Below are 20,898 nucleotides of genomic sequence, written 5' to 3' on the forward strand. Positions count from 1 at the left end.
GGACTTGGAAGTCTTTAATGGAAACTTGTAAAACACAGAAAAGAAACCATATCAAGGAAAAAAAATGAGAAGAGAAATAAAAGAGGCTACTGTTGGGGGAGCATTTATAAAACGTAATTTCATTCCAGCTTCATTCTGTTGGGTCCTTGTTGAAATACTTGCAGTGGGACAGCATCTGGGTAATTGACTTTATTTCAATTCAGTCAATTTCACTCAAGCCTCTTTTGTCCTTGCTCACGATTTGTTTTTTGTTTTTTTTTGCTGAGGGATAGACTGAGCTGCCTCTGTAATGAGGGAGATGGAAAAAAGATGCATTCTAGTGCATAGCTAAACAATTACTGCAGTAGAAACAGCAGCATTAGAGGCACAGGGCGCTCTCTTGACACAGTAGCTGTCTGAAACAATCTTATATCTTTTCACAGGTTTCTGCACCCCTGTTGAACTTTAAAACATTCCTCTTGATTAAGATGAATACCAGCATTCCACACGGCTTCCAATTGTCTGATTCATATGTAATGGGGTTTGTTATCCAGCAGTGATGACTACTTTCATCTGCTGAAATACAACATGGCTGGGGACGCCCAACAGCACGACTCAAGTATGAGGTGCAGCAAGAGTTCCCCTCCTCACATCTCATCTTCCCACCTCTTACTGAGCAATTTTTGGCTCTTTTCACTGAACTTCTGCAAAAACTAAAAAAAATTTAAAAATCTCAGAGTAGTGAAAGCAAAGACAAACAGTAGTCCTTGATCTTCTCCAGCTTCACCCTTTAATGAACTAGGCAGAGTCTTCAGAGACCAGTGCTAGAAAAATTATTTTCAGTGAGGCTTCTAGGTCTGCTTAGAATTGCACTGTGATTAAGAAGCCATTTTTGGAAAGGAAGTTTCTGTGATGGTTCGTTAGAGTAACAGCATGTGAAAGAATTTTCTGTTTTCCGCCCAGAGTAAGTCGGCGCTCTTGGTCTTGTGTGTAAAATGCAATCATTCATTAACTCAGCCATACTCTCAGTTGTACAGGTCTTCTCTTCTGTTGTGTCAGTGCACACAAATGCACCGCTTTGCACAAATTGCATAAAAAGAGACTTGAAAGTGTTGATGATCAAATCGAGCCTTTCTTGCTGAGCTTTCTGGGTTTCAGCGCTCACATTCAGTCTGTTATCTGTCTTAGCATTTTAACACCCACCTCACTTTCGTAAAAATCCCCCTTCGCCTGCTGGCATTTTCACCTGCTGACTGATTGGAGGTTGGTGCTTTGAGCGAGCAAACATAAAACTAAATTCTTTGTTGTCAAGCCCCAAAAACAAAGGACAAAAGTGACATTAGTGAGACTGATATGATCGCTCTTTAACTGGCTTATTAGCTGCTGTTTTTCAATGGAAGGCCACCTAGCAGTTAAAATATCTAATTAAGAAAATAAAATAACCCTCCTATATGATAATGCTACAGAATCGGACATAGCTGTGTCTTGACCAACACCTGCTTTAGATTTTAAAACAAATGCCAATAAATCATGCGACATGCAGCAGTGCTTTTTTGTTTCTTTACTCGGTTTACAGGCAAATCCAATCCCACTGTTTTCTAAAGAAAGCTAAAATAATGTCCAAATATGTAGTTTAAATTAAACAGCTGGGCACTCAAGTTTTTATCAAATGTCATGTAGGAATAAAGATTCGATGGTGGGCCATTTTAAAGCTTGGGTTGAAACACATTTTTTGGTCTAGTGAGCACAGTGTTTCCATCAGCAAGAAGGTGTATGTGGGTTTAACTCAACATAAGTGTGTAATCATAATCACAGTGAAGCAACATGCTGCAGGGTTTGACCGTGTGGCTTTTTACATTAATGGAGCTCTATGGCACAGAGGAATAATATATGTCACGTTTTGGCAACATGAATATATACTAGCAAAATTGCATTATTGTTAGTTCTGGTAATTTCATGGGATTTCTAAATGCCCCTCCTCCCAAAAAGAATAAATAAAAATATTACCAGCCTTCTAAAATGATGTTTATCTTATTCCATTTTAAACTGCTGATAAACAGTGCCGTTCAGGGATTTAGCAACTTAAAGTAAAGTGAAGCTACTTCAAAAATAATGCCACAAATAGTTCGTTTAGCAGAATTTCATAGAGGCATTGTGATTGCTATTTGCTTTCAAACAGAACCAAATCTTGAAGGCACTCACAGATAGTATTTTCAGGCTCTTGGCAGGTAGACTGTTTGCAACGCTGTGGATTTAAGCTGCCTCAGTGTCCTCTGTCTCTTCATGTTATCTCAGAATGACTCAACGGTGAGATCAGAACTCTGTGGGGGGGCCGAGCATCTGTTACAGGACTACTGTTCCTCTTGCTGCGGAAAACTGTTCTTAGGATTTTGGCTTGATTTTTGGTTGTCTCCCGCTGCAGAATGACTTTGGAACCAATCCTGTGCCTCCCAGAGAGTATTGCATAATGGATACAAATATACACATCTGAAGTTGTGAAAACTTCTGCAGTAACTGCAGAGAAATTTCTAATAGATTACTTACTGACTCTTATTTTAATACCTATAAGAAGTGCTGCTCTACCCATTATTCACATTGATCTCTTTAAAAGCAGGGTCCTCTCTGACATGGAAACGTGTCAAAACTACTTTGCTTCTCATGCTTCTCTGTTCTTTTTAAAGATATCTTTTGGCATTTATTTTCCTTTATTTGACAGGACGTGGGTAAAGAGCAAAGGCACAGAGATACAAGAAAGGTTGCCACTTGGATTGAACCAAAGACATTTTAAAGGCACAGTATGCACCATATACAATGATACCCTCCTGTTCTTTGTCTCCTCCCCACCTCTGACTGCTTATTTTAGGGGCTGCATAGTAGCTCGAAGCATGCTGGATAAAGATTATTGCAGATCCTTTAACGGGAAGAGGGGCACGCACCTCTGGGGTACCTTGACATGCAATATTTTCAGGCTGGATTTTAGCTGCTCACTTCATACAGCGACTGAGCAATACACACATAATGGATATGCACATACACACAAACTCTCCAGAGTGTTTGCCCACTTTCTGCTTCATGCACACAATATGGATACCCAGAATAGTTTACCAACAGAATGATGAAGGCTGTGAAGTCAAAGCCCACCAGTGTTTGACTGTCAGCAAAGCAGATGTCGAGAGGAAGGCCACAAGCATTCAGATTAGCTTTTGTTGGGACACAAACAATATGCTCACTCAAAATAGAGCCCAGTCTTTACTTTGGAAACAATAGAGCTGTTACATGAAGACACATTTAAGCCTGGATTTATGTTGTTGATACTCCTCCTTCACACTATCCTGCAGCTTTGTACTACAAAAGGACAAAAGTGGATGTTGATGTTTGAAGGATTTACACCGTGGGACAGGTGCAAATGTCAAGCCAGGGTGCAGGAATTTCAACGGTGCTGGTTATTGTGGAAGCACACGATCACACCTCAATCCGAGCAGATTATCACCTGTCGGACTGTGTGGAAAAATATGTGAATCTGCAAAGGTTTAACCAGCCCTATTGAAATCTACTTTCAGAGCACACGGAGAAAGTGAAAGAATATTTTACATCAACAGCCTTCACAGAGACTTTCGACTTAAAAAAAAAAAAAGGCTACTCATGGTCTGGGCACAAGTGCTGAATTTGTAGCCGAGGAAATCACTTCTTGTAGTTGACTTCCACCTGCACCGGCAATCAAATCAGACACTCGGAACAGTGCAGCCTGCTTTCTCTGATCAGACCTGACAGTCTGTGGCCTGCAGTGTGGAATACTACTAAGCTCAGAGCAGAGACACCACAGAATCATAAAGACACTGCATGATAATACAGTAAGACCAATCTGCTCAGCCTGCAGGTACCACTCACTCTAAATCTGAATCTGTTTCTCTGCCCTCAATTAACAGTTTCCTGCTTCATCTGCAGCTTTGTTTAGTGTTGCTACGAACTCATTATGGAGACAGGCATCCAATTCACAAGCATAAACAGGCCACAGTCTCATAAAGGTTGTCTGGATTAATGTGGGTTCTTGTTCTGTCAGCCACCACTCTAATAAGTTGTGACCGAACTCAGATGCAAGCCTAATTCAATTTCACGCTTACGAATGAATAAAATATAGTGCTTTAAACACAAATATAATGCTTAATATGTGGTCAACCAGCTTTTTCAGTGTTAAAAAGCCTGGATAATTTAATAAGATAGTCCACGATTTTTGTTTTTGCAGAAAACAAATTCTTTTAGTTTGTCTTTGATTTTTTAAAATTGCTTACTCTTTGCTTGTTTTAGGACCACTTCTTGCATGTTGCGGAAATCTGAATTGTAACCGGACTTGCACAATGGCATTTTGTGCATGCGTGTGGACTGCTGCTAACCCTGGACTGTATTAATGGCTAAAAAGCAGTGGACTGAGGGCGCTCACGTCTGCAGACACTCATCCCTGCAAAGAGCTATTTGGTGTCCTCTATTCGCTCCACACTCTCCCTTTCTCACTCTCAATCCATCACTTCTCATCCACTTTCATACTCTGTAGGTTGCCCCCATTCGTTTTTGAAGACAGCCGTGTAGAGACCTGGTCACAGTTGGCTTCGAGGTAAATGCAGAAGTGTTGTCATAGCAATAAAAGGGCACACACATGCACACATGCATGTACACATTCTCTCTCTTCTTAACCGCTTTCTTCTTTGACATTCTTAATTCATATGTTTTTCAGGAAGCTGCGAGTTACTTCACATGTTGGATATGAGCATCTAACAGCACAGTGATATCTCCATCCACCACAGCATTAGTGCCACTGTTCACTTTCAGACACTCAGGAGTTCAACGGGTGGTTCCACTTGGGCGACCTAAAAAGCCTGTGAAAGCTCTAAGACATGATTTTAAATGTTGTCTCAATCAACCCAACTGAATCGCATGAGACACAAACACTCCACCATCTTAACATTGTACTTACAATGGACTGCTTAAAACAAAAAGGATCCAAATGTCTAAAGCAACTCCACTCCAAACCTCCAGATATTTTTCAGGTCTTTTCAGATCACTCTGATGTGTAAAGTTGGTGGAGTTCTCCCTAAATGTGTCCCGGCACCATGACAAATCTTCATCATACACTTTCATTTTTCATTACTTCTTAAATACTGTGTGTTGTTCGGGCACCCTTTGATAAGGAGAACGCTTTTAAACCAATTTTCAAGGTCTTGTGGGCTAATACGGCTGTCTGCTGAGACCAAAAGGTGCACTATCTCTGGGATGAATTGACAGATGGCATAAAGACTGAAAAAAGGGCACCAGACGAAGAGATCATATGCCATAGCCAGGGGTAACAGAGGACAGCGTGCCAAGAGAGGGGTTAGAGAAGGACATAAAGGAGGAACATGGAGGGTTTGAGGCCATGATAAGACATTTCATAAAAGAACAGACTTAAACTACGCCTCAAGTCCTGGAGAAAACATCAAGCTTGTGTCAAAATCCTTTACTGCACTTGAACTCAAGCAGTTCCCATAAAGCATCTTTTAGTACTGATGATGATACTTGATGTAATATATTACTTCAGACACCTGAATAAACTTCAGCGCGTTCAGTGCATTGCATTAGATTGCAAATTGTATCCTCTGAGGAATTTTATTCTGAGGAAAGTTATTCTGTTAACACCTGTGATTACAAAGAAAACTCTGAAGATTTAGTCAGTTTTAGTTGCATGTTTAGAATTTCCAGCGCAGTAATTTACATTATCAATCCATTTGGCCATCCATTAGCTTTAGCAGCTTTATTTTAGAGGGTCACAGAGAGCTTGTTAAACCCAGGACAGGTTACCAGTCCATAACAAGGCTAACACAAAGACATGACAAACAGGCACCATCAGCTCATACCTATGGCCAATCTAGAGTTACTAACTAAACTGCTATGCATGTATTTAGACAGTGAGAGGAAGCCTGATCAGGCCCAAACCCAGAACCTTCCTGCTGTGAAGCAACAGTGCAAAACATTGCACCACTGTGCCACCCTAATTTACACTATACAGCTGAAAAATGCCCCCCAATACTTTAATGATGCCATGCTGACACAGTTAGCTGCAGTCACATGTATCTTCCACATAGATAGTGCATTATTTTGGATGTACTTAAGAGTTACTCTCTATGAAAAGACAGGATTGTGACACATGGCTTTCCAGTATCTAGCAGTGCTACATGTCACAGCGTTCTTTGCTTTGCTGCTCTCTGTCTAAAGTATGATGAGCTTAGGCTAAAAGCCCCCAGAGCCTCTCATCTTTAAAAAAATGAGACAGCAAAACCTTTCAATCGAGCCACAGACAGAAAGAGCGGCTTAAAGTGCAAGGCAAGAAACTTGTAGTTCTCAGCTCAAAAGCTTGCTACTAGAGCTGATAGAGCAGCAGAGTCAAGAGGAACAACCTAATGAGCCCGCCAAAGTGAGATATTTGCGATCACTTTTGTTGTGACCCATTTTTAATCCAAAACACTACTCGCCCTCACCAGAATAGATGAGTGAGGCGCTTTAATCTGAATACCAATTCTTCTGACAAAAAAGAGGGAGGAAAAGGGTGGGAGAGAAGAGATGAGGGAAAGAATGAGAGACAAAGACATAAGAAGAATCTGACAAACACACAAGGTGCAGGTGCCATAATGAAAAGCACAAAACCTCAATTGGGGATAAAAATATTGAGCGTTGTTTTTGGTTTTTTTTGTGTTATTTTGATGGCTTGTCTAAGCCATTACAGCAGAGAGAAATGCTGGTTGCCAATCACAGGCAAAACCTTCCATTGCTGGCTGTGGGTGGACAAGTTTTCCCCCCTGACAGCTCAGGCTGCCAGAGGAGTGATGACAGAGTGGGAGTGTGGAGGGGAGAGGGACAGGTAGCATTCCCTTTAAGCTTGGCACATTGGTACTGCACATACATATACACTAAACTGTCAAAAATGAATGCTGTTTAAGGAGGTCATCTGTCACTGTGATTTCATTGGCAACCCAGGTTCTTCCTCGTCTGACCCACAGAAGACCTACCCAGCAAAAAAAAAAAACCAAAACAAAAACTAACGTTTTGATGCCATAAACAAAAGTTTATGGCATCAATTTACTGGAATAATCGGACTGGATTAACGCTTGAAAGGATAAAATTCACAAGCTATGTCATTTTTAATGTCCACTGTACATACATTCACCACATTTCCTTTGTTAAGCTTTTGGTGTAAAATGAAAGAAAAGCACCCTTGATAAAAAAGGAGATGTAGCAGAACTTTCTGAAAAAGTCAGACTACGTACTTGTCAGATGTGCTTCTGCATATTATGTGATGTAAGTAACTAGTTTTTTGCTTGCATGTCTACATCACTGCTACTTTTATGCATTGCTGTAGTTAAAGTGCAAAAAAAAAGAAAGAAATATTGTAATTTCTTTAAACTGTGTATAATCATCTTTGGCAGCATGAGTATTGTTTATGTCCTGACAATAAAGCTCAATTAAACTGTACTGAATGCAGAGATAAACCCAACAAAAGTGGGTCTTGGCAAAAGTTAATGGATGAAGGGTTCACTTCAAAGTACCAGATGGCAGCATCACATACAGTGGAAGAACAGGTGTACTGCTGGAGAGGGGTAGCCCTTTCTACAACCCCCTTATCAGCACTAACTATAAAAATATATTAAACTGACTAACAAAAAAGGAACAAAGTGTGAAGTATGCCTGTGTGTCCTCTTAGCTTAGAGCTACATTCCACTTTAACGTATTTCAGGAGATCACAGCAGATTTCTTACTTTACTAAACTGATCCTTAATCAGATAAACATCAACTGTGTGACACCAGCAGATTCTAATGTTTAATCAAATTTGAACAAATATAGCATAAAGCACATTAAGCTTGTCTTTTAAACCTGCAGTCACCGACTTTTTGTCCACATGATGGGAGCAGAGTCAAGCTTTGAACACAACATTAACATCACATTTTTAACTGATATGTCAAACTTGTTACCACGCATGCTGTAAAATGACACATCCATCAGCTACAGGGCAACACTGTCATTTACTTGGAGTTATATATGTTATGTCTGGCGAATGTATGTTCAATATTTACCCCCGTTTCTGTTCTCCACCAACTCATGGGAATAAGCGAGTAAATGTGTCACTGTTTGCCAGACAGTCAGTAATTGGAAAGAAGTTGCAGATTTCACTGATATGTGAGTGATAATTCTCACTATGAGTAGCTCCTATCAGGCTGTCACATTATTTTCACATTAGCATTTGAAACATTTTTGTAATAATTACAGCAAATAGATTGTAAATGATGTAGATGATGCATCACCACAGTCTTGCTTTTTCGTCTCACACTGAAAAAAAGCACTGTTAAAAAAATGCTGGTTTTCACTCATCTGTATCCAGACAATGGTTTGTTCAAATGTAGCATAAATTATTACATTAGCTCTATAGCAGTTATTATGCAGGCAAAAGCAGTTTAGTTTGTTAGTTTACAGCTGTATTTCTTTTTGTGCAGGCTTTATCTTATGACTTGAAGCCAAAAATTACAGATCTGATCATTATTTTTGTAGATGATGATGACTCAATATAAAAAAACAGCAATACAAAAGTTTAAAACTTTAAAAATGAAATGTATGCAAAACTATTTGGGCCCCCTGCTGGTTGAATGCCTCACTCTGTCTCTGCCCTTGTCCCCTATATGATGTGCTAACAAGCGGTGAGTGAGAACCAGAGTGAGATCATCCCTTGACTATGACAGTTTCCCACATACCTATTTTAACTGCTGAGTGTATCCAGATTGCAGTTAATCCTAAATGCCACAGTGAGACTCCTGACAGAAGCTAAGAGGAGTTGGCATATCAAGTCCATTTTAGCTCCACTGCACTACTGCAGCAATTTAAGACTGATTTTAAAATTTTATTGAGCCCCCCTGGGGCACATCCTAAATTAGCTACATCGCTGAGGTTTTAACTCATTATGTGCCACAGCTGAGCCCAGGGAATGTTTTCACAAAGCAGACCGTGGATGATGTGTACAGTCACATCATCTCCCTTTTACTCTTTTAAAATGTATATCTAAATGCATCACCTTTTTTAATCATCTGTGGGTTTGTTAGCATTTTAAGAGTATGCTTTCTGACTTGCCTCTGAACTGAACATGCAGCGACCAGCATCATTGGTTTCATGCAGTTAATTTGTTTATTTGCTCACATCTTATTCACCTTTACTTTGTGTCGCTTATTTCCTTTATTATTTACTGTGTACTGCAGAGAAGGGGAAGCATATCAGAGAAAACTCAGAGCTCAAGACTAGGACAAGATTGTGCAGCAGAAAATCCAACTTGAGGGAGAAATTGGGAGGAAAGAAACCAAAAAAGAAGAGGCAGGTAGAGAGGATGATGATTAAACATAATCTTTTCAAAGTGGAAAAAAAAGTAACCTAATTGACGTGCACCACAAAACAATTTCTTTGTTTGCGCTAGGAACCTTAAAAGTAGAAATAAGAAGAGAAGATGCCAAAAAGACAGCTTCCCCAGTGTGGAGACTTTCACTGAGAAAAAAGATGTAGGGGTGTATTCACAGAAAAAAAAGCAAAAACAAAACAAACAGCAAAAAAACAGCAACCGATAAAAGGGGGCAAACAGCCTGCAGTTCTCTAAAAGACGAGTGACAGAGGTGCGAGTGTTTGGTGTGCTGCAGGTTTAATCCCTGCAACATCTGCAGGGGTACAAATAAAAGTGGAGCCGCTGCTGAACTCACTGTAAGCTGACAGGTGTGGAAGAGAGTAAAATATGTAATGACAAGCTCTCTTACGCACTGTGGACTGAATTTTGCTACTAGCACGTTTTAAATTAACCATGTGATGCAAACTACAGATAATTTTGGCTATGCTACCAGCCTTTGCTGCTAGTAGAAGGAAGACATAGCACATCAGTTGTACATGCAAAAAGACTTAAAAAAAGTTAATTTAACATGAGGCCTTATACATACTCACAGAGGGGGTTAAAGCATGTGTTATCATCAAACTCAGTGTACTGTGGCTTAAAAGTTAGATAGGTTATTCTCCATAATTAATAACACTAGGGTGTCCGCCTTAATACTCTATGTACTATAGGCTGATGAAGTAGGATTTAATATAATTTTTGTAGGGTTTTAATTCCTATCATGTAAATGAATCAGGTAAAATGACACCATAAAAAAACAATAAAGTCACATTACCAATATTTAAAATTATTAAGTTACTTTTGTAACGTCAATCATAATCTTTTTTTTAGCATAAGGTTCTTGACACTTGTCTTAAATGTACTGTGCAAAAAAAATGTACACTTAATATTACTATTTACTCTTGTTCATATTGCATATTTGGGATTTCCATTCTGTATTTATGTAATTTGTATAATTTGTAACAATTCTTAATATATTTTTTTAAGTTCTATACAAATACAGATATTATTATTATAAAAAAAAGTGACATTAATGATGAAACAAGATCTAAACAAACATTCTGCTTCTATCTGTGATGTACGAACAAAAGTCCTGTGATACTTAAAGTCCATACAGGCAAGTCTTGTCACTCAGCACCCATCTTGGCACGTCCCCCCAGACAATTATTTTAGGCTAACAAGACATTGACATGTGAATGAACAGGCGGAGAGTCAAAATTGAAATTGTCACTCTAACATTAAAACCGCATCCATAGAATAACCAGCAGCAACTCGATTAATTTGACGTTTTGCAGTTCGACTGTTATAAAGCCACGTTTTTACGGGGAGCGGTGAGACGTGTCATAGAGTCGCCATCTTCAGTGTTACAAAATTCTTGTAACACTCTACTCAACATATATCTTAACTTGTTAGTAATAATTTTATTCACAGCAGCATTTTGGCAGCTTTTAGTTATTTAGTATCTTGCTTTTATATGCCTTTAAAAGGAAACTGCTTGTATATCCAATTTATGTTTTTGTCATTTAAGATGCAGCTGTGAAATCAGCAGCTTCTTGATTCTATACATCAGTGGAGGACGACAACCACCTTCCAAGAACATACCTGAAAAGAAATGGTGCAATATGATCCATTTTCAAAAAGTGCTCATACTCTTAGACTAAAATTATTCAGTGAAGCTCTTATGAAACAGGGAATGAAATGTTTTTGAAAGAAATATTTCAAGGACTGCAGGCACTGTCACAGGCTCCTCCTTTCACATACATCTTCTGGACAGAAAATGTAACAAACTGGAAACCTAAAGTAATGCATAAATGTTACTACTGCGAATCAGAATCTAATCTAAATGAGTTCTAAATCTGCTCCATATCTCTCATTAATAAATCAAAGACAACCCTCTGGGAAAAGCTCTGAGTAGTCAGCCTATAAGTTATGTTGTAAAACTGCTACAGACAGAAGAAAACTTTGTCTTGTAATAAACATCAAAAACAAAATTAACAAGGCCCGTAAATATTCATAGAAAAGCTGGCAGATGTCACATGTGCTTTCACTTACTGTTGGTTTTGAGGCGGGCCGGCTCACTGTTGCGGCTTCCTGCCTGGTTGATAGCCTTGACAAAGAAGATATAACGGGTGCCACTCTGCAAGCCGTGCACCGTGTAGTGGTTCTGCTTGATGTTCGGTACGATCATCCAGCTGTCTGCAGAGTTGTACAAACCTGGCAGAGCCACACAAACAAACACACACATAGCATGAGTAACAAGGTTCTGTGGAGGCTTTCAGGGTAAGCAGAGCTACAGTGCATCCTGCTGAGAGTCTTTTTTTAGTGATGTTCAAAAGAGGAAAATAAAATCCCCACCACCACCAAATCCGACCAGAGCAGAGTGTTATTTTTCCTCGCAACCTCGAGTGAGTCATCACACAATAAGAAGCTCGGAGACCACACGGCTCTTGATGTTATGCAACATTTATGTGTACATACTGATCCATCCCATTACCTTCCCATCAGGTTTATCATGACAGGCTCCCCTGAGGCAATATTGTGTGTTCACTAAGCTGAAACTATAAGCCATTACCAACAAGGTACTCGCAATATGACAAGAAACTCTCTGAAGTGAGCGCCTTGGGGCAAAAGACTGTGATCGCCTTTAATGTTCAAATGTATGGAAACATGGGCAATACCAACATGACCCCAGTTAGTGGGGGATTTGATTCTGAGCAGCTTGCAGTAGAGGGTTAGTAATGCTCACTCTGAAGTCACCTGCTTCTTAACACAGTCTTTTCAGTCTGTGAAATGTAGCTGACTCTGAAGGATAAAAAGGAAATCCCAGCTCAGGGTCAAGGCCTCTTTGGCCTCTACTGTTGTGTGAAATAATGGGAATGAATTTATACATTTACAGCATGGCTGTCTGCACTTTACCTGACCCACTACTCTATCACCACGAGCCTTTTGAGAAGCAAAGTTTTCTGATTTCTAAAGCTGAAATACACGCCATTCAACACAGGGTGAGAGGATTGCATTAAAGATGGCAGGGCTATGGTGGAAGCTTGTGGGGAGGATGATTGTTTAGTTCAAACAGATGCTGCAAGACGAGCTAAGTTTGGTTCAACTGCACTTTTGCTTGATGTGTGAAATAACAAACATGGTGTGAAATCATCCACTGGAAGTGTCATGCTGGCTTTTGCACAGAATTTATTAGCATTAGGACAGCTGAGGAAATCAATCAATAACTCTTAGCATTAGATTACAGAGCATCTCTAAGCAAATAATTTGTTGAAGAGCACAGATGAATATAAATGAGTCATTACTAACACTAATAGTTACGCCTTGAGCTTCACTAACAGTATGAGTTACAGCGCCATGACGCGTCAGCTGGAAACCTGACAGAAACTGGGTTTTAAAAGCAAATATTTTAGAGCCGGCTCTGTAAGAGCTACTGATGGCTACACTAGGAAAAATTCACAACGCATTCAAATCAAGCTTTGCCAATACAAACAAAGCATCTTGTTTAGTAGTAGTACAGCTGAGGTTAATGTTTGCAGACTTGAAAGTAGAATAACAATGCCGAACGTCGTCTCATCGCTCTACTCCCCTGCAGAATTGCAGGGAAATGGAAACCCTGAAAGGGAGAGAGAGCTCTCAGGGCCATGCTTACCTTGTCCCTTCTAGTGAGGATGCGTTGTGAATTATTGAGCGAGATGGTAGCAGCATGCATAAGTAATAGCAGAGAGTCTGATTGTAAATATAAATACTTCACAGGACGCAAACAAGGCCTTTAAAAGTGAGGCGGCTTTAAGAATGAATGAGGGGAGGCGACTTAAAGTTGGAGTGAGGGCTACATTTTTACACAAGAAAAACACATGAAGGGGGTTTCATCACCTTTTAAGATAAGAGAGGAAGGAAAAGTGAGTAAGCGTGATAGAAGCGTCTTTACACCTTGCACACATGATCCACTTCGTATGCAAATGCACTTTATCTCAGCCTGGACTCACAAATACAAAGACTCTGTCAACAATAAAGTCCTATCATCATTTTCCTTCACAAAAAAAAAGCAAGACTGTTGTTCTACTGTGACAGCTGTCCCTTGCTGTTTGAAATTTATGCCACCCACCTATCGTTTTAGCGGCATCCTGTAGAAATTAGGGAGGCTACAATGTTACGTGGGCTTTGGAAAAAAAGAGATACAGAGAAAAGATGAAGGAGAAGGGCTTCACGCTGCTTTCCACTTTTAAAGCTTTTGATCTTCATAGCACCTCTCCATTTTTGCTAAATCAAATTAGGTCAGTACACAGCAATATGCTATTCCTACTTTTGCCACTGAAAAGGGTCTTTCTGACACAAGCTGTGCTGCTTTGGAGAGCACTGTGACTTCAAAGTGCGGTGGAGGAGTAAGTGAATGTGCTATTGAGAAAGAGAAAGAAAAGGGAAACAGAGAGGAAATAGATCAGCTTGTGTTATGCATCCAGACATCAAGTGTGTGTTTGTGTGTGTATGCATATGTGCCGTAAGTGTGTGTCTTGCTATGACTCAGAAGCGGACAGATGAGAAAGGAACAGCAACACAAGGCATCCTGGGAATGGAAGAGGGTTTGTCTTTGATGATGCAATATAGCGTTAATGGTGACAGTGTCTGTGTGCATGCATGTGTGTAAAAATCCATTCATTTCTTATGGAGGAGCAGAGTGTGTGTGCATGTGTGTGTGTGTGTGTGTGTGTGCACATTTCTTAGTACCTCAGACAAGCTGATTGGTCGTCTGCAGTGCCTGAAACCTAATCATCATTTCATCCCGCATCACCTCTAAGATTGATCCTGCTAATGCTGTAATAAACTCTCTGTGGAGATGCACACAGAGAGATTTTTACCAACCTCTGGGGCTAACCTAACGCTCGCTGCCATCCTGCTCCACACCTGTGATAATCGTATTCATTTGTCACCACAGGCCAGTGTTTAGGAGTACACATTGAAGGCAGGTGGCAGGAAGAGACAGCAGGCAGATATTGCCCATTTAGAGAAAGGAACTGAAAAAAAAGGTTGTCATGTGGAGGTGGAAGCAGCGGTACAGAGTTTTATTAGTCCACATAGAGATACGTTACAATTATTTCAGCTGAGCAGTGCAGAAATAGCGATGTGTATGGAACCAGTTAAACTGTCTGACAAATTGGAGGATGCAGTTCTTGTTTTGCAAATTCAAACTGTCACATTATTTTAACTTAATTTAAGGTTTTCTATGAAAAAAACTGTTTCACATTTTGGTTTATATAGTTTCTTTTTACAGTTTTCTCACTAAGCAGCTATCCTGGTTGTGTCCACATGTACAAAATCCACATACACCTCTAAAAGCTGATTTAATTTGGACAACTATAAGTGTGAAAACAACATGATGATGGGGGTCCAGGTTAGTCTCACTTGGTCACAACTCCTTGGCATCACATTTAAATGCACTGGACACCCCTTCAGCATCATTTTTCAACATGAAAGGTAGACGAATAGACTGTTACAGAACTCTCCAGTGTCTGACAAAGACGCTATGAGACGGACGCCAGATGCTCTCTGCTTTGTTTCAGATGGGAGACGTTTTCCATCTAACATATCTTTAATTAATTTTAATGTTCTGAAAATGTTTATTTATGCATTTATTTAGCAAAAAGTGACTGACAACATGCAACACAATATTACCTCTTTGTGTTACTGTTGAAATGATTTGGAAGTGTGATTATTTAACAAAAATATATTCTAAAAAGTATTTAAGTCAATGTTAACAGCCTCAAAAGAGTGTTAACAACCTCTTTTGAGGCTGTGAACAGCAACAAGAAGGTGTTACAAGCATCAGTATCATAACCAAACAGTTACCTTGTAGAATAGAAGTTGTAGAAGTATAACATCTGGTTAAGTAGTAAAATGAGAAACAAATATTTATGAGCATATAACTGAATAATCCAGGATTTTACAGGTAACAAATGGGTTAATACCATCATATATACACAACTTTCAAAGGGCCATAGATGGCAGCTACACAGTTACAGCACAAGGCATCTTTACTTGCAGCCAATTTTGGCTTCGTGACACACCTCACATTTCTTCATGGTATTTGGTTTCACTTGCTCATTCTATTTTTCTGCCATTTTGCTCAGATGATCCTGCAAAGGCTGGGTTCATGAGACCCCATCGCCTCACTTCTATTCCCTGGGAGAGGGCCGAGGCTGAGGATGTGGCCAGGCGAGAAAAGAAGAGAGAGAAAGGAAGGCAGTAAAGTGGGAGCATTTAGCCACTTGGAAAGTTAGAGAAAAATACTATGACAAAACTCAAGTGGCATGGCAGGCTAAATGGGTTTCTCTCTTTCTCAGTTTCTCCTGTGAATCTCTGAGGACTCCGCTGAATATCTGAGTCACTCAGTCTATCATAGCTGTAATGTATCCTGATGTTTCAAATGGCTCGGGCACTTGAGTTGCATGGTTAGATGGAGAAATGTCAGGCTACACAGAGGAGAGAAGATGAGATGATGAAAGGATCAAAGAGGGGGACGAAAAGAGCAGAGTCACAGGTGTGTGTGTGTGTATACAAGCTTAAATGGTGACGATTATGTACATTAATCACATCCTCCTCATATCGGTAAGTGGCAATTTTCACCTCCCCTATGTCCCCATTATGCACTCGGATTTTCACCTTTTCCCCTGTTTGTCTCCTCCTCCACAGTGGTCTTTTTTCGCCCTTTCATTTATACAGTAATAGCCAATCAGCTGTGGTGCTGATTAGAAAAGCCAGATAGCTGGCAAATACACACACTTATATTCAAGAATATTGTGCATGTGTGTTTTTTAAATGGTACTGTGAGTTTATCAATCGGTTTTCCAAAACAATATGGTTCTTTCTTAGAAGTTGATGTAATTTACAATCTCTTCAAAAACAAAAGCACAAAAATCCATTTAGCCTCTTTGGCAGCATGTATAAACAAGGAATTTAGAATAAGAAGATGTTTTGCTCTTAACCTGATTGTGCAGATTTACTAGTCTGCATATACAGCAACATCTAGGTTATGTTAAATCTGAAGTCTGCTCTGAGATCTAACCATTTCTCCTAGAAACAACTACAATTTGACAGCTGCTCTGTATGGTACACCTCTGCTAATTACATATGTAACAAGAAAAGCACTGAGCGAAACACTTTCACCGTGGTCTCGTTTAGCCAGATTTTGACAGACTTTGATCTGCTTGTAAAAAAATATCAAACCACAGTGTTTTAACAGCCATGGAATAAAAATGAAATGGCCATCATGGAAGAATAAATGGGATGGTTTGGATGGCAGCTGTGATTTTAAATTTTTATTTTTTGTATGAATCTGTAGAGTTTTCACAGTATTTCAACAAAAATTAGCTCCAAAACCGTAAATCCATCTGAAGCATCCCTGTGTTACAATATGTAATGTCTGTCCTATTTTTATAATGAGCAGTCTTGATAACTCAGCTCCGTTTCTCTATAAATACGAGCGCTGAGGACAACAAAGAATAAAGCTGGACAAAAAAATCTAGGTTATGCAACACAGTTTGTATAAAATATTGATGATAAGAAAATAAGACTGAGGAATATTAAGAGCATTGTGGTACTTTAATTTTCTTTGTCACCGCAGAGAGGTCACAGAGGACGGTGTGTTTCTTTGTGCTTCTTTTCGGCTTGTTCGGCTCTATTTTTAAGACCAGGCTTAAAACCTTCCTTTTCGACAAAGCTTATAGTTAGGGCTGACTGGGGGACCCTGACGGGGTGAGCTGGTGTTTTCATTTGCACAACTGACTTCCCCTCTTGACGTCCCTTTAGTTTGCCCCTAGTTATGCTGCTATAGGCCTAGGCTGCTGGGGAACCTCTCTTGATGCACTGAGCCCTTCTCTAACTACCTATGTATTTACTATATATACCATTATTGCATTACATTCACTCTGTTTCTTTCTGTGTCCTTTCTCCGAGTGTCCCTGGTCCCAGAGCTGGATGCTGGATGCTTCAGATGTGTGGCTGTGTTTTATGGTCCTTGTGTCCCACCCCCCCACCTCTCTATCTCTACCCCTCTATCTGTATCCCTCTATCTCTACCTCTCTACCTCTACCCCTCTACCTCTACCCCTCTATCTCTACCTCTCTACCTCTTCTGTCCCTCTCAACCCGCCCGGCCAGCAGGTGGATGGGTCCCCCCACATTAGAGCTGGGTTCTGCTCGAGGTTTTTTTCCCTGTTAAAAGGGTATTTTCCTTGCCACTGTCGCCTTTTGGCTTGCTCTGGGGGTCAGGCATATGGGTTCTGTAAAGCGTCTCGAGACAATTTGACTGTAATTGGCGCTATATAAATAAAATTGAATTGAAATTGAAATTGTGTATGAGTGTATGGGAATTTGTATTTTGGTGAATACTACAGATAAAACCACCTTCTACCAGGTTTGTGCACAGGTGTGTATTGTAAAAAAAACTGCTTTGAAATGACTTAAAGGGTTGTTCAGTTCACATATGCCAAAGTTTGTTAAAAGCCTAAATGCTGGTAGCTTTGTAGAAGTTTTAGTTATATATCATGGGTGTCAATAAGGTGTTTGTCCTTTGAAAGTGTGGATCTAAGTCCTTTCTACATTCAAAAACAAACCAAACATTTGAGCCAGGTTCCAGTTTCACCACAAACCTAAACTTAAGGTATTTAAACACAGATCAACAAAGCATTTGATCCCCTTTGGCCCCATCTTGAATAAATAAATTGTAGAACTGCTCCTGGCTATTGCTGAAATGCATCCCAAATTGTGTCAACATAAACTGTTAACTGCTTGTGATGTACAGTACAGATATTATCTTCTGTTTTACCATACCTGTGGATATGTGTGTGGGTGTGTGTGTTTGCACTTGACTCACTGATGAAATTAGTCTGGCCAGTGTAGATAGTGTACTGCAGCTCATAGGAGGTGACGCTGAACTCGTCCTCTGACGTCCAGTGAACAGTGATGGTGTCATGGGAGGCGGTGCACAGCTCGTCTCTTATGGATGGCGGGTTGGGAGCTACGTGTTTAAGAAGAAAGAAGAAGACAACGTGAAATAAAATGAGTAATAAAATGCACAAATGACTCTAATTATTAACCATTTTAATTAAACATAGATGTAATCTGTAGATAGATAATATGCCATGTTAAATTTCCTTAAAGTAAATTTTTTAAAGTATAGGAGAGGAAAGGTTTTTCAAAAAACTCCTTAAAATTTAGAGTATGTTTAGACTAGTTGGCTGGTACCAGAAATATTCATTTTCTCTAGTATGTAACACAACTGAATAGAAGATCTTGTATAGTATTTACGTGTCAGCACATATGAAAAAGGATTTACTCTTTACAAGACAGAACTATTTTGTTCTGTACATAATTAACTGACCAGACAGTATACATCACTTACCTGTTAGGTAATCTAGTCCTTCCAGAATCTTCTTCTCTCGCGAGAAGTCAAGAGCAAAGTTGTCGAACGCCTCATTCAAGTTGACGTCAGGGATAAGTACCTGGGAGGAGGCCGTTGCCATGGCAACCCTGTAGAGCGGTCAGGACATTGTGGGGAAGGAAGAAGAAGGAGGGTAGAGATGTATAGTGTTGAGGAAGGGCAAAAGGTCACATGAGGTGTTGAATGGAAAAGACAGGAGAAGCAAGAAAAGGTGACGAAGAGGTGGATGAAAGTGAGAAGTGGAGGAAGTGAGGTGACAAGAGGGGAGGGGTGGTAGAAGTAATCAGTGACCCAAGAAAAAGCACGTGACAGAAAATATAGAAGAGTTGTAGTGAAAGAATACAAAAAGAAAATGCATAGTTTCCAATAAGGTGTCTGCGCCCCACCCAGTACAGAATCGCCACCTCGGTGTTGTCAAAACACAGACAAACCAGACACACAGTGACACACTTGTTCCACCGTCTACAGCTTAGTGGAAACTTGTGCCTACTTCTGCTTTGAGCATCAGTAAAGCTGGCAGGGTTACACTGCAGTGCACAGCGGAGCACAGAGCAGCGCGAGTCCTTAAGATGTTTGTTCCTCAGTTAAGAGAAACCAGTCATCAAAAAAGTGCTCGGCCAGGTGCAGGGGAAAAAAATCCAACAAAAAAGGTGGAACCGGGGCCAAATAAAAGATGCTACGCTAGCTGTAGATTTCTGCAAAGGTCTTTGTCTGTAAAAGAGACAGAGCAAAAGCTATTGGCCTGAAGCAGAGGAATGAATGAGGTAGGAGGAAAAACTGCAGTGCCGAACCTTTAGTGAAAGACGATTTTTCTACAGAGGCCTGACATTGACTGCAGGAGCTACAGACGTTTGATATAACTCTTATTTCACCAATAGCTCCTCAACTGGATTTCACAGAGGCAAAAATCTAATAGAAGGAATATCATGTAGGGCAGAGGTTTTGATTTCAAAAGTCAAAGAAAGTCAAATACATCAAAAATAAGGTTTATTTTGTAGACTGCAGTAAGATGACACAGCTGCATTTAGTGGACACACAGAGAGAAAAGCCAGAATAACTTGATTCTTAATTGATAAACTGAAGTGACATGCAATGTAAATGCTATGTTGCTCTTAATACAAAGAATTACAACAGTCCTGCTGAGGCTGTTGCCTCAGAAATGCTTTCAAAAAATGTATCTTGTGTGGATGCTACTGTGCTGCATGATCAATAAAACAGCTTTGTTACTGACAAACTGTTTGATTCAGAGAGCAGCAACTACCAAGACGCTTCCAAGAAATGTCATTAAACTAACAACACCACTACTGCTAACAGTGATGGAGGGATATGTACAGGAGTGTGGTGTGATTAAAAAGATCTGCAATGGTGCAGTTTCACCATGAAACACAAACTCGAGCAAACAGTAAAACATCACATTGTGCGTCAGTCGACCATCTGGCACGAGTCAATCTGCACATTAAAGATTATCACTGATGACAAGATGTGGGTCTGTGGCTACCATCAGGAGAAGAAACAGCACTGTAACTGAAAGCCCACAATCTCCAAGATGGGAGAATGTGTATCAGGACAGGAGTGTACTAGTATCAAGCTTGTTTTTCTCTTTCAACATTCATGTGGCTGATCACTGAGAATTTGTCTGCTGAGGTCCAAGTGACAAGGCAAAGTTCTAAAGCAGAATCCTGGGATGTCTGAAGGACAACATTCAACATGCAAATAACCTGAGCTGTGGGGCAATGGTGTGCGTGTGCTCTAACTACGCTGTAAGTCTGGTCATAGTGCGACATCTACGCAGCAATTACACAACATCACATCATTGCACTCGATCCTCCCTACTTTCTGGGGTTGGCTCCCTATGACTTCTTCTTCTTCCCTAAAATGAAATTCAAGTTGAAGGATCCCCCGTTTTGACACAGTTTAGGAGATTCGGCGGCCATTGCAGATGGTGCTTGACATGCTTACATAACCGGTCTTCCAGGGAATGTTACAGGCATTGCAGAAGCGCTGGGAGCGCCGTATCGCTGCACAAGGAGAATACTTGGAC

General features: G+C 40.1%; 1 protein-coding gene across 6 annotated transcripts in view; it reads right to left on the reverse strand.

Annotated features, from left to right (window-relative positions):
* Window positions 1-20,898, reverse strand: part of mid2 (midline 2) — a 149,939-nt gene that overhangs the window by 8,371 nt on the left and 120,670 nt on the right. For all 6 annotated transcript variants that reach the window (XM_055016620.1, XM_055016618.1, XM_055016621.1 and 3 more), the window contains 3 exons: window positions 18,819-18,946; window positions 18,291-18,434; window positions 11,472-11,633 (listed from right to left, as the gene is read on the reverse strand). In XM_055016620.1, the coding sequence (XP_054872595.1) occupies window positions 11,472-11,633; window positions 18,291-18,434; window positions 18,819-18,946 (434 nt within the window). The remainder of the gene's footprint in view (window positions 1-11,471; window positions 11,634-18,290; window positions 18,435-18,818; window positions 18,947-20,898) is intronic.

This window comes from Amphiprion ocellaris, chromosome 13 (assembly GCF_022539595.1).
Source record: "Amphiprion ocellaris isolate individual 3 ecotype Okinawa chromosome 13, ASM2253959v1, whole genome shotgun sequence".
Lineage (NCBI taxonomy): Eukaryota > Metazoa > Chordata > Actinopteri > Pomacentridae > Amphiprion > Amphiprion ocellaris.